This window comes from Vigna umbellata, chromosome 2 (assembly GCF_029865625.1).
Source record: "Vigna umbellata cultivar VRB3 chromosome 2, Vumbellata_1.0, whole genome shotgun sequence".
Taxonomy (NCBI): Eukaryota; Viridiplantae; Streptophyta; class Magnoliopsida; order Fabales; family Fabaceae; genus Vigna; species Vigna umbellata.
The window spans coordinates 35,802,691-35,825,336 of NC_142166.1; the positions used below are offsets into that span (position 1 = coordinate 35,802,691).

The 22,646-nt window shown below is 36.8% G+C and overlaps 2 protein-coding genes and 1 pseudogene across 2 annotated transcripts; 1 reads left to right on the plus strand and 2 right to left on the minus strand.

The window, feature by feature from the left end:
• Positions 1-6,007: 6,007 nt before the first annotated feature.
• LOC148203884 (uncharacterized) lies at positions 6,008-7,724 on the plus strand. The gene is made up of 2 exons (XM_088107800.1): positions 6,008-6,625; positions 6,706-7,724. Exons 1-2 carry the CDS (start codon positions 6,148-6,150, stop codon positions 7,722-7,724), a joined length of 1,497 nt encoding a protein of 498 aa, XP_087963926.1. The 5' UTR covers positions 6,008-6,147.
• Positions 7,725-15,865: 8,141 nt separating this feature from the next.
• Positions 15,866-18,443, minus strand: LOC148203885 (uncharacterized; annotated as a pseudogene).
• Positions 18,444-20,285: 1,842 nt separating this feature from the next.
• On the minus strand, positions 20,286-22,333 carry LOC148203886 (uncharacterized). The gene is made up of 2 exons (XM_088107801.1): positions 21,430-22,333; positions 20,286-21,103 (listed from the first exon to the last, which is right to left on the minus strand). The coding sequence occupies exons 1-2, from the start codon at positions 22,331-22,333 to the stop codon at positions 20,286-20,288; spliced, it is 1,722 nt and encodes a 573-aa protein (XP_087963927.1).
• Between the last annotated feature and the right edge of the window lie 313 nt (positions 22,334-22,646).

A 22,646-nucleotide genomic window follows, 5' to 3' on the forward strand; every position in this document is an offset into this window, starting at 1 on the left:
AACTCTTGGGAGGTCGGTTGTTGTCCATGAAAACAGGAAGACATTGTAAAAAAAAAAAACTTGGGTTATATAGCCTTTTCTCCTTCTTTTTCCACTATCGCTCCTATCTCTAAGTCTTGGCCTTCTTGTAAAGAAAACATCTTGGTTTTCCATCGGGCTCCATCTGCAAATCACTACTAACCCTAAAGTCGAGGTCATCACCTTTTATGACTGTGTCGACTACTCTTTCTCGTTCGACAATGTTGGTACTGAGCGGGGGGATTAGGAGTTGCGAGCTCGCTATGTAACACTCTCGAGTCGTCTTTTCGTCACCATGAACTGTGATGATATCATTCGATGATGATGGAATTTCATAGTGAGGAGGGAGGTGGACACCATATCTCCTAGTAGGTTGAGTGATGAATGCTCCAACAGGATATTATAAGACGTGTGAACGTTTATGACTAGGTATCAGATTAGCATGGTCCTTGTCAAGCTACCTTCTCCAAAGGTGGTGTGTAAGTCGATATACAGACCTTCGTGGACACCCTTTCTCCATAAAAGTTGTTTATAGACTCGTCGAACAGAGTCATTACCTCCCTTGACAACTCCAACTTTTGATAGATTTTTCAATAGAGTATATTCATTGAACTGCCTTGATCTATTAGGATCTTTTAACCGAGAAAATTTTCAATCTCCACCATTAGGACCATAGGATCGGCTTGGTTTGGATCCACTCCTTGAAAGTCAGCATCTGTAGAGGTAATAAGAGGCTTTATCTTCTTCCTATATGTCTTGGTTACTATGTTGACAAATTGTACAATCCTGAGATGTCGCTTTTTGGCTGAAGACGAGGACCCGCCACCAACGAAACCTACAAATATGGTATTGATTGTGCCCCCAATTGAGGGTCTAGCATTAGTGCACCTCTCCTCGCACTGGGTTGGTTCCTATTTTTTCTTCCTTCTCTCTATCTCTTGACCTTCTCTTTGATCCTTGAACCTCCAGTACCTAAAATGTGAACTCCCCTCATCATCAAGTTTCACGAAGCATCTAAGGTGGCCAACCCAGTTCAACTCCTCAACCTTATCTCTGATCGTAGCACACTCATCCATAGTATGATCATTGTTGTTATGATACCTGCAATACTTGTTTATGTTTGGCATTTAGCAGGTTTTGTGACTTCTTGAGTGGTGGTATAAAATCAGCTTGTAACATTTCCTCCAACAAACGAGACTTTTGTCTAGAGTTTAAAGGTGTATAGTGTGAGAATCGGGTAGGCTTGGGTTCCCTTTGTCCAGAGTTATTCTTCTGTGATGGATCTCGATCAAACCTTTTCTTTTTAGCTGACATGATCTCGACTCGAATCTTGTTCCTATACTCTTTCATTTCTTCAAGTCGCATGACTTAGTGGCCCACTATCTTAACTCATCCATGCTTGTAGGCGACGTCATGCATAGGTCATCATATAGTGTAGAACTACCTCAGGATTCAAATTGTTGATCTTCAAAGTCACCCTCTTAAACCCATCGATGGAGGTTTGCAAGGACTCTCCCTTCTCCTCCCTAACATTGAGGAGTGCTATGGAGGTGATATGATAGTTCCAACTAGTGGCAAATTATGTTGTGAAGGATGACATCAAGGTATCAAAACAATGAATGGAGTAGGAAGGTAGGCGGCTGAACCACTCTAGAACGCTCCCTTCAGAGTCATGGGAAGGCCTTGCACATGAAAAAATTGTCAGTTGAGAAGAGACTGACTGAGGTGATGTATACAACAAAATGTTGTTGTCATAGTGGTTTAGGGTGAGGGCCTTCCGTTACTTAAAGAATGAGGTCTCCATGATGACATCAATGAAGGGGTATGGACAAGCCCCTTCTATCGTTAATTAAGGAGGAATTAGTTGTTCCTCTATTCTTATGACCACTCTCCTCCCCATTCTCCTTTATCACGTATTGGTGTACCAAGATAGCATAATCAGAGGTCTTCTTCTCCTTTCCCTTATCTTCAGCATTTACCCTCTCTTCAGTCTTATGTTTTCCTACTTTAAAATGATAAAAAAAATTAAATAATAAAATTATATTATAATAAAATAAAATTGGTAGAAGTTAACTTTAAATAAATTTTGGACGAGTGATTAGTTTAAACAAAATAATAATTACAATGTCATGCCATTTGTTTTCATTGATAACTTAATGAACCTGCTCCAAGTATAAGCTTACGAAATGATTATTTTATTTATTTTCAATATCATGGAGTGTATGTATTAGTACAAAAATAGCGTATAACATCATGTCGGACTTAGACTTGTCCGATGTTAATAAGTTATAAGATATCAGATATTATGAAGTCAGACGTCCTATTAGGTAAATTTCGCGAAAATGAACTTACGTATGATGTCAAATGCCTTAGAATTAGACGTCAAAATGTTATATGTTAGTGAATTCAATAAAAATTTGGACGAGAGGTTGAAAATTCATTCACTTTATCTTAGCGAAAGACCATCTTCTCTCCTCAAACTTTTATGAGAGTATGTTGAAAACAACTTCAAATGATTTGAAAATTTTTTCAAGCACCAGAATATCATGAGAAGTCCCCACAAAAAAATTTAGATCAAAATTCAAAGTCTAGGTATGTGAAATATTTTTGCAAAGTTTGGAAAAAAATGATGAAAAATAGAAAACAACATTTTTTGAAAATCTAGAAGGAACATACGCCTATGCAAGCTGTCATGTGATTGGAAATTTTTGTTCAACCCCAAATCCATATTATGTTTGTTTAAAGATATATCGTTGTTCACTTTCCAAATAATTTTTATACTTTGCAGGGACCCAAAATATGAACTCCTAGAGTTTTTTTTCCTGAACTAGGGGTTTGAAGGAGTGGTAAGAAAAATCCAACCAACACTAATAATCATAGCTATCAAAACCAAAAATCACAAGTTAATACTACTATTGTATAACTTTTGTGTGTTGTTGTGCTTTTGCTTATAGTTCATAGTTCATACTTTATAAAATACTAAAAGCAAGATTAAATTTGTTGTTTTTCTGCTTTTCAGGTCTTGCAAAATTCTAAAAATGAATCACGTTTAATTAAAAAAACAAAAAAATTATTAACGTTGGACAATGACAAAATTTGACATTAATTAACGTCAGACAATAACTATATATGATGTCAATTTGCTCTATCTCCTACGTCAGATATTACTTTATGTTCGTCAATTAACATTGATTTTTTTAAATCTGATGTCAATTTAATGTATTTCGATATGATATTGGTTTCGACTTCAACTTTAAAGGCCGATAAACCGATGTTATTAGTTATTTTTGTAAACCAAAGTTAGATAGAGTGAGTGAATGTAAGTTTTTTGAAATTTTAAGAGTATGACGTGAGAAGATATTGGCTTCGTATTTGGGGATGACCATTAGTTAGGCTCCTTGTGGCTTTGTAATTTAATTTGGTTAAATTGTAATGTTGTCGTTTTAAAAAAAAAATCTAAAGTTCTATTATTCAAAGTTTGAAAAATAAGAAATTTTGGTCAATCTTCAATTATGATGGTTTATTTTTAATTTTGTTTTAATTAATCAAACTATTTGTGGATGATTTGTTAAATTAAGCTTGAACAGAAAAACAGAAAGATACTCTGAAAGAAACAAAAGTATAAAAAAAATACACTGTAAAAAAGAGTAAGTATTTTTATAATTTAAAATGTGTTGACATGCTTTTTTTTTCTCTATTATCTTTATTCATGCAAAGATCAAACAAACTCAATCCCTTAAATTTATCTTTCCAAATCACTAAAAATCATCTCATCCAAACAACATTGACGTTGGTCGAATTTATTGATCCTAACATTTTTCTTTAAGTATAAAAATATTAATCAGTATATTGATAATTAAAAAGAGTGCATAGTGTTTCATATTTTTTTATTCATATACAAAGTATGGTGCATTTTATCATGTTACCTTACTACACATGTTATCTAGTAATTTTATATAGAGATTATAAAAATTAAAAAAGTAAATTTAATAATATTATTTTAACCTCTCACTTATGAGGGAAGATGAATGATGATTAAATTGAGAATATTAAATAATAAAAAATTGTTGTGTGGCTCTCATTTACCTTGTGTAGAAATATCCTTGATTTCTTGGGAAGTTCTTCATGCTAATGATGAATGAAGTGTGAAAGATAATGATTCTGAAAAGAAATATGAACTGTAAAAGGTGGAATAATTGGTATGATATATGGTAAAGGGCACTCCATAAAGAAGTGTATAATTAAGTCCCCAGCAAAATTGTCGTCTTCACAACCTATACAATCATTGAGAAATTACCAACATATTAAATGTTTCTTTCATTTATAACTAAATTAATTTTAATATTTTGAACTTTTGAAATTACCAATACACACTAATGAGAAGTTGTCTCCTTGCACAAGGAAGAAGACAATGACCTATTCAAATGATTTTAGCCATGGTTTTAGAATAAATATTTCATTAATATTTAATAAGTAAAAGTTTATGAATTGAATTTTAATATCAATATTAGATATTTTTCTATTTCTTTTTTAACTTTCTATTTTCTTAAAAATATGCATAAACAAAAAATATAATCATATTTTTAAATATATTAAAAATAAGAAACGTAATTGTACCTTTAATTGAAAAATTAAATCGCTAAAACTATTAATATTATTTAGTTTTTAAAATAAATAAATTAAAATTAATAAATATGATTATATAATTATTTAAATACTTACTGTTATTACATGTGTCCTGTATCAGTTGTAATTAATAATTTTAGATATGTTTATTATTTAACATACTTTATGATTTTTCTTTTGAATTAGTATAATTTTTATTAAATAAATAGTCTTTAAATTGTTTAAAATTATGAATTTATTGATTTTAAATATATAATTTTTACACTTTTAGGTTTTTTATCTCGTCATTTTAAAAAAAATAAATGCTTAAATGATATATTTTTTTGCAGATAATTTTTTTTAATTATAACGTTAACTTTTTATTATTATATTTTCATATTATATAGTGTATTATTAATTTATTTGATATCATAATATTTTAAAAAAATAAATTTTTTTATGAATAATGTGTAGTTAAATAAATGTGAGACTTTTGTTATATTAATCACAATGCTGGTTAAAAACAAGTAGTTAATAGAAAAAATAAAACAAATAAATATGATAATGATTTTGTATTTCCGGAACAATTTTTTTATTGTTAAAAATACTATAACGATTTTCATATGGATTGATTTATAATTGTTGTATAAACTAGTTTAACTAAAAAAATATTGTTTATTCATTTTAGACAGTGATTTTAAGATATTAAAATTTACAAACATTATATTAAAATGAGCACGTTCTTACCTCCGTTCGTATATCCTCCTCGTCATTATTTATTTTTGTTTTAAATTACTAAAATGATCGTAGTTTACTTCTTTTTTATTTTGAAAACTTTTATTTCTTTTTTTTCTGTTACCTAATTTTTCATGTTTACTCTCATATATTATTGGAATTATTCAATATTTAAAAAAATAACTTAATTCTTGAGGTACTTTCTTACCTATTTAATATTAACTAGTTTGAGAACAGTGCGTCGTGTTATTTTTTTAAAAACCTTGTATTGAAAATTGTTTCGGTAAATTAGTGGAGGCCGAGATACGTGCGTACTGAGTCTGCCAGGTAAATATTAATCCTTCCTCCGTATTAGTGTGCTTACTGTCGAAAATGAGAGAAAAGAGGCAGAATGCTGGCATTGACACACCGGAGCCGTCGTCGACGGGGGAATGCCTTGAAATCACCACCGTTCTCAATGGTGAGAGCGTGTTCGTATATGGAAACGTGGGGAGTGAGGACCCAGAAAAGCGTGATACGTCCCCGGCTCGTGGCGGCGAATACGACTGGGCGACGCGTGAGGTAAACGAATTCAGTAGTTTATTTAGAAACAGAGTAGTAGTAGCAGATTGGGTAGAAAATAGTTGTATTTTGAGAACCCTAGGTTATAAGTCGTGTGTGAAGTTGGTGGCCTGTAACGAGTCTGAGAGAGTTTTCCACGGAAGAGAGAATGCCACCAACGAGTTCTTTTATTGTTATGCTTCCCCTTTTTATGATCTGTACTTGAGATTGCCCTTGACGACCTTCCAAATGGAGGTGTTGAGGACCTTAAACGTTGCACCCAGTCAACTGCATCCTAATGGTTGGGGATATATTCAGGCATTCGCTGTGATATGTCGGGTCTTGGCTATTAGGCCGACCGTGGCACTGTTTTTATATTTCTTTAGGTGTCGACCGGTCGCGAAGAAGGGTTGTGTATTGCTGATTTCTGAGCCGGGTAATGCTCTTTTAGAGCTTTACTTGCAGTCATACAGGGGCTTTAAAGATAAATTCTTTAAAGTGTCGATTCTTGACTCTAGGCGGAGGTACTTTTTTGATGAAGATGGGAGTCCCAAATTTCCACTGTACTGGACGCGGGATCCTTTGAAGTTTACCTCATGGGCGGAGGATAAAATGACGATCGACGAGTTAGAGGCTTTGAATGTACTGACGGCATTGCCACGCCCATTTTCTTCCCGTCGGCTCATAAATTGCCTTGAGCACGATGACTTCGAGTCGAGGGTATTTGGTATGTTTCTCTTATTGGTATTTTTGGCTGTTGTTTTGTTGTTGTTGATGGTTCTGGAGGGACTTTTGTTTGTTTTGCAGAGATAATGGGAAAGAAAGGAACTGTCCGCAATTGGCTTCAAGCTTTCGACATTGAGAAGGCAAATGCTGACCGTCCAGGGTCGTCTTCCAAATCTACTCAAGTTCAGCCGACCGCGCCGATTGTGCTGTCGGTTTCTCCTGATGAAGCTACGGTCGTTGAAGAGCAACCCCTGATCAGAAAACGGAGAGGTAAAGCGGTCGGAGGCAGTGGTGTGGTGTCGAAGAAGAGGAAAGAGACTGTAGATGAGACAGAGCGCCCTCTCCCTAATGGCGTATGGGACCCCTCCTTTACCCTGAGTCATAAGATTGAGTTTAATCTGGATAGCTCTGAAAAGAGGGTGGTGGAGAGCATGACTGAACAACAAATGGCCGATGCCATGCTGGAAATGGCGAGTGGAACAGCTATGGCCGCATGGCACATGGCATATGCCTCTGATAGAGGCGTATTGTGGGTTGAACTAGAGAAAGCGCGGTCACAACTAAAGGAGCTAAAGGAGATCCACGCCAGCTGTGACCAAAAGCAGAAGCAGTCGGAGAAGTTATTGGGCGAGGCCCAAGTGCTGCTGAATGGCACTCGTGCCGCGGGCTTGGCTTTGAAGGACGAGCGTGACCAGGCGCTGAGCGAACTAGAACAGGCGAGGAAGACAGTGGTGGAGCTAGCCAAAGAGAGGGATGATTGGCAAGCGGCAGCGGTCGAGGCCCAAGAAATAAAGGAGGAAATGAAAGAGGCCATAATCGTAGAGCATACCAGGGGCTTCCAGAAGGCTCTGAGGCAGGTCGGACATCTTCTTGAGGTGTCGACCGAGGGAGTGGCGTTCGACGTATGGAAGGACGTTCATGAGGGTCAAATGCTGCCCCTAAGGGAGATTCCGGCGGATGCCTTCCTGGAGGCCGAAGAGGTTGCGGACGAGGAGGTGATCGTTGTTGACGATCCTAATGAGGCGGTCGCCGTGAGTGAACCAGCGGCAGAAGTGGGCAGAGAGTCTGCTGTCGGAGCTCCTAATATTGTAATAGATTAGGCATGGGAACATATGGTGTTGAATATTTGAACTTATGCAATGCTGAATTTATATTTGTGTTGGATGATGGATAAAATTTTCTAATTTTTGACGTGAGATAGGCGTTTATAGAGTTTAGTGACGATCGTCTAGATCGAATGTGCTGGGTGTTCGAGGGTGAACATCTACTAGGGGATTAATATCCCGAACTTAACTGGGTGTTCAAGGGAGAACATCTACCAGAGGGAGTGTATCCCGAATGTAAGTGGGTGTTCTCGAGAGGACATCTACCAGAATGTGACTTGCGTTTAGCTGGCTGCTCGAGGGCGACCGTGTAACATGCTGAATAAGTTAGAAGAATGTAACCCTGGGACTCGACATGTGACAAGCCATAAATGAAATAAGAAAAAATAAAACATATCATTTATTTGGAATTGAGACGAATAATGTGTCATGAATATAAGTGAATCGTTAACTAAAATAATATTTGAGGTAAGTAGCATTCAACGTGTTAGGGACGGGTTGTCCGTTGAGGAGTTGGAGGCGGTATGCCCCATTCTTCAGGTCCTCGACGATGCGGAATGGTCCCTCCCAGTTGGCCGCTAACTTGCCATGTGCGCGATCCTTCCTGGCTTCTCCCCGTTTCCGCCATACAAGATCACCGTTTTGGAACGTTCGGTGCTTGATCTTAGTGGTATAACGGCGGGAGAGCATTCTCTTTTGAGCTTCTGCACGAACGGTGGCGACTTCTTGACGCTCGGGCAAGGTGTCGAGATTCATCCGTAACTGTTCATCGTTAAGTGTCATATTGGTGATGTCTCGTCTTAGCGAGGGCTCTCCGACCTCGACCGGGAGCATGGCATCAGTGTCGTAAGTTAAGTTGAATGGAGTGTCTCCGGTGGATCCGTGCGGAGTGCATCCGTACGCCCATAAGACTTCGGGCAGTTCTTCCACCCATAAACCTTTGGCGTCGCCGAGTCGCTTTTTCAATTCAGTGAGTATGGCTTTGTTTGCGGCCTCGGCTTGTCCATTCGTTTGTGGATGTTCCACCGAGCTGGTGACGTGTTTAATGCCCATACTGCTGAGGAATTCCTCCAATTTGCGTTCGACGAACTGGCGACCATTGTCGGTGATAATTTTCTGTGGTAGACCAAATCGACAGATCAAGCGCCAGATGAACTTCTGCACTCGCTGGGCGCTGATAATGGCCAATGGTTCGGCCTCTATCCATTTGGTGAAATAGTCGACCGCCACTAGAAGGAATTTATTCTGTGCTTTGGCGAGGGGTAACGGTCCGATTATGTCGAGTCCCCATTGAGCGAACGGCCAAGGAGAGGTGATACCATGCAACTCTTCGGGAGGTAAGTGGACATCATGACCGTGGGCCTGACAGGAGATACATTTTTTGACAAACGCCACGCAATCATGATCGATCGTTGGCCAGTAGTATCCTGCACGAAGTATGCGTGCTCTAAGTGTACGCATACCTGAATGAAACCCACAGATCCCCGTGTGAAGTTCGCGCAGGACGTAGTCAACTTCTTCCTCCGATATGCATTTCAACAAAGGAGTGCTATGGCTGCGACGGTATAGGTCGCCCCCTATGTATAAAAAACGTGCGATGCGTTTTGATTCACTCGTGGTAATTTTTTCCCCTCGCTCCTGTTTGGTCATTAAATCCCTAATTTGCTGTCGCCAGTCGGTTGCCGGTGACGAAACATTGGTGGCGAAAGCTTCTATAACTGGATGGTCGAGCGTCATTTTAATGATTGAAGATAGCTGTGTTCGCTCCTTGGAGTGAGTTAACTTAGATAAGAGATCTGCTGTCGTGTTTTTCTCCCTGGGTATATGGATAATGCTAACCTCGACGAAATCTTGAAGTAGAGTGTTAGCTTTATGGAAGTAGCGCAGTAATTGATTATCTTTAACCTGGTACGTCCCATTCATATGGCCGACCACCAACTGTGAATCCATCCGACACTCTAGACGAGCGACCGTGAGTTCCTTGGCCAGGGCTAGACCGGCAATCAAAGCTTCATATTCGGCTTGGTTGTTGTTGGCTGGAAATCTGAATGTGATGGCCTGCTCTATGACTAGACCATTTGGTCCTTCTAGAACGATACCAGCTCCTCCCCCCTTTTGTCCGAGGATCCGTCTACGTTGAGGAGCCATTTGGGTGTCGAATCGTCCGTTACGGGCGTGAGCTCGGCTGCAAATCTGCCAAGTGCTGACCCTTAACGGAGCCTCGAGGTTCGTAACGGAGTCCAAATTCTGAGAGTTCTACTGACCAGGAGACCATCCGTCCTGCCAAATCGGGCTTGCGGAGGATCTTGGCGATCGGGTGATTAGTACGAACAACCACCTGATGACTTTGGAAGTACGGTCATAGTCGACGCGAGGCTGTGAGCAGGGCCAGCGCTACCTTCTCAATCTGAGAGTATCGTTCTTCCGCTCCCTGCAATGTACGGCTGACAAAATATATTAGCTTAAGGGAGGGGGTCTCCTGCACCAAAGCAGCACTGACAGCTTGATGGGATGCTGCGATGTATAACTGCAAGTCGGATCCGGCGACTGGTCTCGCCATAATCGGAGGGCTGGTAAGAATGTGTTTGACAACATTGAAGGCTGTTTCACAATCGTTGTTCCAGTGCTGGGTGGTGCCCTTCTTCATGTTCTTTAGGACGGGCCTAATATGTTCGGCTAGCTTCGGAATGAAGCGGGATAAGGCTGTGAGCCTACCGACCAAACATTGTACTTCCTTCAGGGTTTGTGGGCTTTTCATGTCGAGTATGGCTTTGCATTTGTCTGGGTTGGCCTCGATGCCTCTGCTCGTTAGCATGAATCCCAAGAACTTTCCAGTAGGTACTTCGAAGGTACACTTGGAAGGGTTGAGTCGCATGTTGTACCTCCTGAGTGGAGGAACACTTCCGCCAAATCCTTTAGATGTTGCTCCATAGACTGGCTCCGGATAACCATGTCGTCGACGTAGACATCCATGCATCGTCCGATTTGGTGATGAAAAGCTTTATCCATGAGGCGTTGATATGTGGCGCCTGCATTCTTCAAGCCGAACGGCATTACTTCGTAACAGTAATTAGCGCGTTCGGTAATAAAAGTTGTTTTGCTTTGATCTGGCTCGTACATGGGGATTTGGTTGTATCCTGAGTACGCATCAAGAAAACTGAGTACGACATGACCGGAAGCTCCATCTACCAACCGATCGATGCTAGGCAAAGGATATGAATCTTTAGGGCACACCTTGTTGAGGTCGGTGAAGTCCACACACATTCGCCACTGACCGTTAGACTTTTTGACCATGACCACGTTCGACAACCACGTGGTGTAAGTTATTTCTCTGATGAACTGGGTGCTCATCAGTTTCGTGACCTCGACCTGGATAGCGTCACGTTTGTCCTCCCCGAAGCGTCGTTTCTTCTGCACAACCAGACGTGCCTCCCTGAAGATTGACAACTTATGGGCCATGACGCCGGGGTGGATCCTTGGCATATCGGCGGCCGTCCACGCGAATAGGTCAGCGTTGGTTCGTAACATGCGGGCCAGATCCTTCCTTTGATGTTATTGTTGTCGCGTTCCCTTCTTGTATGAAGCTCTTTGAAGGAAGATGGGCTGGGTACCTGCAAAGGTACTCCGACGCTCAAGTTAGAAAAGAGTGGATTGAACCTCTCTCAGTTCAAAAAAGAAGAAGAAGATTAATATTCTCTTTCTTAATTTCTTTCTAGGGGAAAAACGTACCTTTCTTCCTTCAGTCTTTTCATATTTATCCTCGTAATCAAAATAAACCGTTTACCTTAAAATCCGGTTGGTTTAGAATCTGACTTTCTGGAAAATACAACCGTTAAGTCGTACTTGATAATGGGTGAGTTGACTCCGTGATCCGTGGCGTTATAACCGGATACATCCAACCGCTTGCTTCTTAACTTCTCAGGATTACGGTGTCAATTTTGACTAAAATTGACCGAGTGCCCTTTAGTTCAATCATTAGACGATCGTTAGACAACGATCGTTTATGATGATTGACGTCAAGGATGACAGGCCACACATATGACAAAATTGACCGAGCGCTTTTAAGTTCAATCATTAGATGATCGTTAGACAACGATCGCTTATAATGATTGATGCCAAGGGCGATGACGAGCCACATGAGATATCTCTAAACGATCGTTCTTCTTAATAAGTAGACGATCGTTTGGAGTCGTCCGTAAACTGCTTATCTTCAGTGGTCGCCTGTGTTATTAGTCGATCGGCTCAAGTAATCTACTATACAAAAATTAATATAATTGTTATCATATTTAAATAAATAATTTATTTATATAATTATGTGTAAATATCATAACTATATATAGTTATAAATATAATAGTTAAATAAAAAGTTAGATAATATAAAAGAAATAAATAATTAATCAATTTTATTGGAATATATATTAAAAAATTTAATTATAAATAGATTTGTATATACTAACATTTATAATAATAATTAAATTGAAGTATATTCATAAATTTGTATAATATTTTTTGTAATGTTAAAATAAATGGTTAAATATAATAAATATTTGTTTTTAATTAGAAATTATATGGTTTTAAGATTTAGAATCTTTATTTAGTAGTTATTATATGTTTTTTTTATATTTAGTAGAGTTTTATTAATTATTATATGTTGAGTGTAATATTATGAGGATTAAAATTTACAATTAAATTTTTGAATTATATATTATATTAAATTAAATGTATATCTACGAATTAAATGTATATCTACGAATTGTTCTTAAAGTAAAATATAAGTATATAAGTATATAAGTATATTGTGCAATATGATTTCGTACAAAAATAAATATAACACGAAATTTTGATATTGATGCTGATACTATGATAACTAAATTAATGGATTATAGAAAATACAACTAATAATATCAATATTAATAATAGTAATGGATTATCTAATAATAATAGTAATATAAATAATAATAACAATGATAATAATAATTATAATAAGATTACAAAATAATAAATATATTAATTTGTTTGTCCTAAATTATAAAATTGACATTGAGTAATGTTCTGTAGTAAAATAATATAATTATATGATTAAAATTTACAATTAAATTTTTTAGTATATAAACATGATCTGAAATAAAAAATGCATATTATGAAATATTGATCCGTCTAAGATAAATTCAACACGAGGTTGATATTAAAATTTAGGTTTAATACCTCTTTTGGTCCCTCGAAAGGGGGCAAATGTTCAATTGTGTCCTACGTTTTTTAAGAAGTTCAATGTGGTCCCAACTTGTGTAAAAAGTGTGCAATTAAATCCTTTTTGGTAACGACGTTAATTTTTTAACGGGCCAGTTGACAGGGTGTACTGAAGTTTGCAATGTGTCTAGGGAAGGTTAATACGTGGCTGTGTGAGGGTAAACGTGTGTAACCTAGTGGTGGCGCACGTGCAGCGGAGGCAAAACCCTCCATGGGTTGCCGTTCTCAAATGCGGAGAAGAAGGAAACAGATTGCCCCCTTTTGCGAACAAAGAAGAGAAAGAGATGGGACAGCTTGGCGCTTTGCGCCGCAACTCGCGAAGGCCGTCGTCGGCAGCGGCGACGAGGACGCAAGATGGGAGACGCTCTCACGCGCGGAGATGAGCGAGGAGGAAAAGGGGATCTGAGGTTGTGGCTAGCGGCAGTGGTTCCGGTGGCGCTTGAGGTCGCCGTCGACGCCGAGACCGGTAGGGGTGATGGCGCGGTAGCTGGTTCGAAGAAGCAGTGGCGCGGTGGCCGTCTGGGCAGAGGTGAGCGCCTCCGGTATATTGGAATCTCACCTGGGTTCTAATTGATGCATTCACACCGTTAGTAGTTGGATTCCAATTCTAAGATGAGCAATTCTCACTCTGAAAATCATGCAAGTGATTTATTCTTTGTAATTTCATCAATTAGTTAGTTGTCTGTAGTAGCCTAGTTGGTCTGAAAGATAGAATTATCTATATGCAGGATGAATTATCTTAGAATTCTTTGTAATTCTAAGATGAGCAATTCTCACAGGCATTAAATGTTCATATTTGAAACTTAATCACCGACGACTGTTTGTAATGATTTATTGTAAACTCAATATTCCAAGTACTGGAAATGATATTTTAATGAACTTAAGTAGATTATTTCTTGGTAATTTAACTGTATATTTGTTTGTAAATTCGTTTTAACCTTGTGGCACAATTATAAATAATGAGTTTTGGGTGGTTTGATGGAGATCTATATATATATATATAAGGGTTTCCTGAGCTGCTGAAGAACGAAAAGGCCTTGGGGCTGTTTCTGATCCAGCTTTCAAAAAAAAAAAGAAAAAAAAAATATTGCAATGTAAGAACACTGTTGCCTCACACAACCATGTTGTAAACCCTAAACACAGCCACGTGGTAACCTTCCCTACACACGTTGCAAACTTCAGTACACCTGTCAGCTGGCCCATTAAAAAATTAACGCCGTTACCAAAAAGGATTTAATTGTACTCTTTTTTCACAAGTTGGGACCACATTGAACTTCTTAAAAAACGTAAAACGCAATTGAACATTTGCCCCCTTTCGAGGGACCAAAAGAGGTATTAAACCTAAAATTTATAAATATAAGTACATGCAAATGTAGACAAATAGAGATATATATTAGAGACCGATATATATTGGAATATATTAACATATGAAATCATACATTATTGCTTTTTTAATGATAAATATTAACATTAAATATTACGAAATAATATTTAGATATAAATTGTTTGTATTAAATTATGAAATTGACATAATAATTTCTTAATGATATGTAAAAAAATGGTATGGTCATATGGTTAAAATTTACAAATAAAGTTTTTAGTTCTATATTATATCAAATTAAACTGAGTTTTTGTTAAAGTAAAAATGCAGATATATTATGAAATATGGTCTCATCCAAAATACTTAAAACACAAAAATTTATGTTAAGTTATAAATAAAAGCACGTGTAAATATTCAGACAAAATCTAACATAATTTTTAAATAAATCGGTCATTCAATTGAGTTTTTTGAGAGGCTAATCTAACCAAGCTCTTAAGATAATTTAACCATTTGGTTGAGCTCTTTGATTAGCTATTCCAATCAAGCTCATTAAGTCGCTACTTTGGGGATAGTTTTTCAACCTATGTTGTCGACTTGAGGTAGTCTCTACTAAATGTCGCATTCTCTAGGTTGGTTTTGTTTTTGCATTACCAACTACAGGCAGTATTTGCTTTGGTGTTGCTGATCTCGGACAAACTTTGTTTTGTCATTTCTCTTTGACGTTGCCAATTGATATGATCCTATCTAGGAAAGAGTATAATCTTTTCTGAATTTGAATCCTCAATTAGCATAATAAAAATAAATCAGTGAAGAATGCGGAATAAGACAGAGATGAGGACGCCACAATCTAGCATATTGATAAGTCAAGGAAGATTCGCCACAAAAGATGTTAATTTTTTGATAAGAATCAGAGGTCTAAACCAAGAACCAAGAGAATCATCTCTCAAAAATGCAAATGCATATATTATGACTCCAAAAGTGTCTACATATGTATTTGGTGCCCCTATATATAGGTACAAATGTTTAAGGCACCTAAGAAACCCTAAAAGAAAGCCCAAGAATGTTGGATCCAAAAAAAACTTGAAAAATAAAAACAAATTGTTTGGAATTAAAATAAAAAATATATAATTTATTTAATTTCCTAAATTATTCTTCAATTGTGGTCATGATCTTCACATTCTTTAAATTCCTCTCTTCATGGAAGATTATAAGATTCAAGATTTAAGGAGTCGTGTTTTGATCTTTGACCTTATCATAGATCCTTTGAATTGCAAATGTTCTTCTTCAAGTTTTTCTCATATATGTTTCAAGAGATAAGCCTCTATCATACCCTCCTTCTTGAAGAGGATTTTTTCTCAAATTCGTACCCTTTGAAGATTCTTTATCACTAACTTTGGGCATATTTTTCTTTGGTGTTGTCGACTTCAGGCAGGTTCGACGTTGTTCTCGACCTCGTTTTGCATTGAACATTCGACTTTATTGTTTGTTTTGACTAAGCTAGAGAAAAGATGGATAAGACTTGGTGCTTTGTTTTTATGCTAGATTTTGCTCTTCATCCTCTTGCCCTCCCCCGAGTCTTCTCCATGTTATTCGTCGAGTGTTACCGTCGTGTTTCTCATCACTAATTATGTTTTTTTCCTTTTTTTTCTACCTTTTGTGTGATCACTTACATGCTTTTGACTTTGTTGTTTCATCAATTCCTTTACCAAAGTCATCGTCTAATTCATCATCCATCATGCCATCCTCTTACACATTAATATTGTCTACATCATCATCTTTAGTATCGTTTCCATTTGGGATTTTTCTTTTCTTAGGACCATGCTCCAACCTATGAATATTGACTCTTTGTCTATAGTCGTATGTTTAATTCTACTCATTGGTTGTGTTCCTTGCATTCTGCAATCTCTTTAATTCCTTTTCATCATTGGCAAGGTACTACTTCCCAATCTGGTTTCGGTACTCGAACACTTACTATCTTCTTGCATTCTTCCATTCTAGAAATGCCTCTTCTTCATGCTTCTCAAGTGACATTCGATCTTCATCAAAGGGCTTGGTAGGCAAGTAGTAGATTGGAGGTTTTGCTTTAGTTCTTATGAAATTGTTTAGCCTTTTATGATGCTCACTCCAATGAAGAAACATCAACTCCAATTTCTTTTCTTCTATCTTAATGGACACACGTGCCCTAAGGATCAAGTCTCTCTTTCATTTTTCAGAAATCTTTTCATGCTCTTCTTTCCTAAGCATTTCACTTTCTTCTTGTGCCCTTTTCTCTAGTCTTTGCAAGGAATTGGATCTTCGCTTGTATGCCTCTATTCCTAAGAATTGCATGTCTTCCTTTTATACTTGAGTCAATATGTTGAGTTTCTCCAATGTATGGTCATTGAATTTCTTCTTGTGTTCGGGTATTAAGACATTGGTCACTATACTATTAGGCTTTATTTGCATTTTTGTGTTCATGCTCCTTGAAATCAATACTAGTATGTCATTTTTGTTTTCTGATGTTTGGTCACTATACTATTAGGCTTTATTTGCATTTTGTGCTCTTTGAATGCACATTGGATTGCTTTCTATACTCGGGCATTGGGATGTCAAGCTTTTTTTCCACTCAACATTGAAAGGTCGCACTTGTCTTTGTCATCAATATGCCCTCACAATCTTTGGCTTCAAGTCTTGTTTTTGTAAGGTCATGGGACTCATCCATCCTTTCACGTCGGTGAGGTCAATAGTGATCTCTCTTGGATCTCTGAGACTCTTCCATGGTTTATTATGCTTATTCAAGCTTTTCTTGGAGTGGATATGTGAAAGACTCTATTCAAGTAGAGTTCACAATTACTTCTCAGATTTTTCTCCGTCTTATGCTTTTCTGAGTTGTCATAAGGCCTAGGAATTTTCCACCACCTACCAAAGAAAGGCTTTTCCTTGGATTCAAGTCATATCCCAGTAGCATACCTTACTAAAGAAGTTGTATCCTCTATTAGTCGGGCTCCATGATTGAGTTTAATTTTCTAGTGCCCAAGCTTGGTGACTTAGCTTTATTTTATGGTGGTCGAGCCACGTAATTTAAATAAGCCACATCAATGTGTCATGTCAGCATAAATTTAACGTTGTTCAATCAATTTAACGATAGAGGTCTAATTGCATCAATTTTTTACAATTATAGACATAATGTAGACAAAAAATAAGTCAGAGACCAATTTGAGAAAATTCACCAAAAATAGGAACCTATTATATAATTAAACCAAAAAAATATTATTTTTGTTTTTCTATAATGTGATTTATCTATGTTATTAATTAATTTTTCTACCATTTATTATTCTTCATTTTTCTTCAATTTCATTTAAATATGTAAATTAGAATGGATTAAAAATAAAAGAATAATTTATAAAATTAAGGCTTAATTAATAATTTAGTCCTCTTGGTTTAGTTCATTTTAGTCCTTTTCATTACTTTTAGGTTCAATTTTTTCTTTTAATTTTTTAAAAATGTGTATTTTGATATTTTTGTTAATTAACCTTAATCCCGTGTCTATACATAGTACACGTCATTTTGTAAAACTTTTAATTTTTTTAAATTTAAATAAAGGACATAATATATCACGTATAAGTTAGGGTCGTATCACATTACAGTAACAATTTGACGTGATACAACCATAGCTTCACGTGATAGTTTATATAATTTTTTAAAATTAAAAAAGATAATAAAAAATTTAAATTTCTCATAAGAATGAAAAAGGTTTATTTATTTTTTCATTTTCACATTACTTCCTCCTCCTCTACTACAGTTCAAGAACCCCTGAATCTGAGTTATTAAACAAAACACTGATAACCAAGGCTTCAAAGAAGAAGCCTGATCTCATTCATATATGGTTACAGTAAGCCTCTCCTGTACAATATTTATCATCACTCCTTCTCCCATAAAAGCAAGCTTTTGCAAACATAAACTAAAACAGAAAAATAAAAAATCTTAATTGTTACATTTAGTTATCAAAAGTAAACCAAGAAAGAAGCTGATTCTGCAGATGAGGTTGTGGAAGAAAAAGGGTTCCGGAAACTGTGAAATCGTCTGCTATATGGTGGAAGAAGTTGTTCTGTGACCCTTGTGAGCAGAGCCGTGTATTCTCCCAATATCTTCATCATGCTCACTACCATTATCATATTTCTTGCCTTGTTATTTCTTGGAACAAAACTTTACAGAGAGAGTCTTCAGGGTCATAGAAAAAGGCAAGTTCATTCCCTTTTATACATGGGTCTAGTAGTTATTGGGAGACTTCTGGCAACAGCGTTTTGAATTATGAGTGGCAAATTGATATGACATACATAAAGCACAAACAGTTAGGCCGAAAAAGGTTTGAAATCTAGCCCTTTTTCTGTGGAAATATACAGGGATTAGGCATGTCACAATTAGCATTTTTATTTTATGATTACCACAATCATGATATATAATATACGGTATTATGAGATCAAATCAAAAGGGGTGGATTCACTTAATTGCAGCTAAATGGTGGTCGTCATCATGGTGAAAACGAACTTATTATCATGTATGACTTGTCATGTAGCATGTGTTCAACCATTTATGTGTGTCTTTATCAAATAGTTGAAGCTTTTGAAAGCGTGATATTTTTTTCTTAGATAACATCTCTGTTTATTGTAAAGTAATCTGGAACCGGATAAACTCATACGATATCTAGAGTTCGATGTTCAAATAATAGAGCTTCTTTTGATCAAGATGATTGACATAATCTGGTCACTTTCATGAGGGGTACCATGCTTCAAGCTCATACATGAGGGGTATGTTAAATAAATGTTGCAACTTTATCTGCCAGCTGAATTAAAAGAAGAGAAAACAGCTTATGGCTCAATCAATGTGTGATCGATTCACACTAAAAAGCTATCTTATATTGTCGATACTTAACTATTAAAGTCTTAAAATGGGGAAAACATGGAGTAGCTTGGAAGTTTTGAGGATATCTAGTTTGGTACATGCACGCATTAATATGTCTGTTTTCAGAATATGCCATGTGATTTGGCTAGCTGTTGTTTGCCAACACATGTTTGGCCGAACAAAATTTGTGGTTTCAAATATATGATAATTGAGTGTCTTGTGTTAGAATTAATATCTGAAGGAGTCAGTGATGCAGAATGTACTATGCTCATAATGGTCATAATTGGAAACAGGATCAACAGTCTCACCGGTGAAATCTGTCTAAAGGCACATCATGCATTAGAGTTGGATTATATGAAGAAAACACCAAAATTACATATTAACCCTAAATGGTGGAAAACAGCAATTATATGCAAGAGAAATAAGGAAAGTTGTTCTTCACATCTTCACGAGGCACTTTTTCTCTTTACCTAAATTAGTCATCCTATAGTCGCATTGGATTTATTAATGATTTGATTTTGTTCTACCAAGTGAATTGAAAGTTTACACATCTAACATCTTATCCATTTTATAGTATAAGTTTTTGCACGAAAGTAGGAAAATATGCCCTATTTATTACCAAAATGGACAAATTTTGACCCAAAGTGAAGTCGTGGGGGCCAAAACAACTTCAAATGAAGAAGTCGTGGCCCCCCTGCACGACTTCACATTGTTCATATGTACATTGTTGAAGTCGTGCACCCCAAAAACGACTTCTAGGTCCTGTAATCGATTACATTGAATTGGTAATCGATTACAGAGTGTTGAAATAGTGACACTGCAGGACTTGAAATGAGTAGGCAGAAAATGTACTGGTAATCGATTACGACATTTCGGTAATCGATTACCAGGGTTGTTGTGTTGCAAGAAGCACTCTGGTAATCGATTACAAGTTTGCTGTAATCGATTACTAGTGTGTTTTTGATTGGTTTATGAAAATGATTTTGCATTTTACATATGTTATGTATTGGTTGTGTTATAGGAAAAGAGAAAATAAATATTAATAAGAAATATTAATAGTAATATATCAGTCATCGATTTGATTACAATTGGGTAAGATTAAGAAATAACTAATGACGAAAAGGACAATTTCCCCTATGATGACCTTCGTCGTGGCAGTAAGAGCATTTTTTTGGCTTATCTGGATTGGATTGATCCATTTCATTATGAAGCCTATTTGTAGATGGTCTTCCGGATGCCTTGCGTCGCATTTTAGGATCTGGTATGAAGTTTGGACCTGTATACACAGACCAATAATCTTGATTTTGGATTGGGTGAAATTGTACTTCGTATGCCTTGAAAATGTTGTTAAGATTGTACACTGGATCGATTACTTGGGTTAGTGGGATATACGAAAATGCACAAACAGCAATGACATGTTGACATGGGAGACGAGTAGCCTGGAAGTGTCCACAATCACACCACCATTCATTTAGGCTGACCTTGTAGGAAAGTGCAACAGGGCGGTAGTGGTGAGGTGTTGAAATTTCCTGAACATCAAATTCAGAATTTTCACGGTTGTAGCGATGAACATGACAAAATGCGGATTGTTGTTGATTTTTCCTAATGATGTCGGCGATTTGTTCAGGATATTGGTGTCCTGCTTGTAGCATACAGTTCGCCTTTAATCCGCGTTCAACAAACCATGATTGTGTCCTCTCAAATGTTGTTCTGATGAGAGCACATATTGGTAATGAACGTGCTCCCTTTAAAATGGAGTTGGTGCACTCAGAAAGATTAGTCGTCATATGTCCATATCTTCTCCCTCCATCAAAAGCCTGAGACCATTTTTGTAATGGGATTTTATCTATCCATTCAACTTGTTGTGGGTATTGGTTTCTCAATGCAGCAAGTTTTGCCGTCACAGTTGGTTGCTTGACCTCGTAAGCTGTAATGATGTAATAAATAAATAAATTAAAGAATAATGTTAACAAAATTATAAAAGTATAAGTGTTTGAAGAATGTTTGTAGTAGTACCTAAATTGATGAATTGTTTTTTGAGGTCGTGATTTTTGAATTTGTTGTTGAAGTTGGATGCTAGATGACGTATGCAATACACAGAGTTCAAACCATCTTATTCCCAACCAACTTCTTCTGATCTTAAGGCGGATAATATACCCTTTCCTCTGTCAGTGATGATGCAAATATTTTGTTGATGGCAAATATGTTCTCGAAGTAGTTGAAAGAACCATATCAAGGCCTCCTTTGTCTCACCTTCTACAATGGCAAAGGCCAATGGGAAAAGATTTTTATTGCCATCTTGACCTATGGCGGTGAGCAAAGTTCCATGATATGTACCCGTTAGAAATGTACCATCAACTTGGAGAATGGGTTTACAGTATTTGAATCCTTTTATGCAAGGACCGAAAGACCAGAAAACTCTTTCCATAATATAGCAATTATTGTCGGTTTGTCCATCAATATGCACCGGAGAACCAGTGCATTGTAAAATTGTACCTGGGTTTGCTTCCTTGACGGCATGCAACCACCTCGGCATGTGGTTATAAGAGTCCTCCCAGTCTCCAAACTCCATAGCAAGAGCCTTCTGTTTAGCGATCCAAGCTTTTTTGTATGACACAGAATATCCGAATCGACCCTTAATATCTGCAATCAAACTCTTGAATGGAATGGATGGGTTTGTCCGGATTGAATTTGATATGATCGCGGCAATGTGACTACTATCAAGATTTGTATGATCTTGAGATAGTATTGTTGAGAAACACGAATGTTGTCCGTCTATATTTTTGATTTCCCAATATTTACGGACTTTGCTATAAGCTGCCCTCGGACGCCATTGACAACCGTTGTGATATTCCAGACAACGAATAACATAAATGTTGGGTTTGGACTCAACGAAAGTGTATTTGTAACCGTTAGTTATGTGATAATGTTTGATTGCAAGAATAGTTTCCTCCTTTGACTGGAACTGCATACCTTGATTCAACTCTGGAATGAGATGTGCAGATGATTGTGTGATTTGGTCGTCGTCGTTGTTGTCATCTTCGAGCATGTTGTCTAATTCATAATCGGTGCTGAAGTCATCAACGTTATCCAATATTAAAGGTTGTTCATCGATCAACTGCGATGATGAAGATGTTGGTAAGTTGCCTGATGCCATATTTGAATAAATGTTGGGAAGAGTTTGTAAGATTGGAGGAGAAGGAGAGCTCTTGGACGTGCAGTTTGGATGTGAAGATGGAGTTCTTATAGAGCGTATAAACGTCCATGAATATAGTGGGTGTTACGGTCTAAAATAGGAAGTACTAAACAATAATATAACACTGTGAATATAGCAATGTGACTATACCACTGTCAGTGATTTGCAGTGTCCTCTCATATAAGCTTTTCTCCACTCGTTTTTTAAGTAGTTATTGAGAAAATAATTTGTTTAATTGTTGTTAACAAATAAATAACGTAGATATTATATTTAT

Bases quoted from the DNA above. Each gene is read 5' to 3' on its own strand.
- LOC148203884 (XM_088107800.1), top strand. From the start codon at position 6,148: ATGGAGGTGTTGAGGACCTTAAACGTTGCACCCAGTCAACTGCATCCT. The intron at 6,626-6,705 runs GTATGTTTCTCT...TTTGTTTTGCAG, and splicing joins CTTCGAGTCGAGGGTATTTG to AGATAATGGGAAAGAAAGGA.
- LOC148203886 (XM_088107801.1), bottom strand. From the start codon at position 22,333: ATGGCATCAGGCAACTTACCAACATCTTCATCATCGCAGTTGATCGAT. The intron at 21,104-21,429 runs GTGAGACAAAGG...ACATCATTACAG, and splicing joins GGCCTTTGCCATTGTAGAAG to CTTACGAGGTCAAGCAACCA.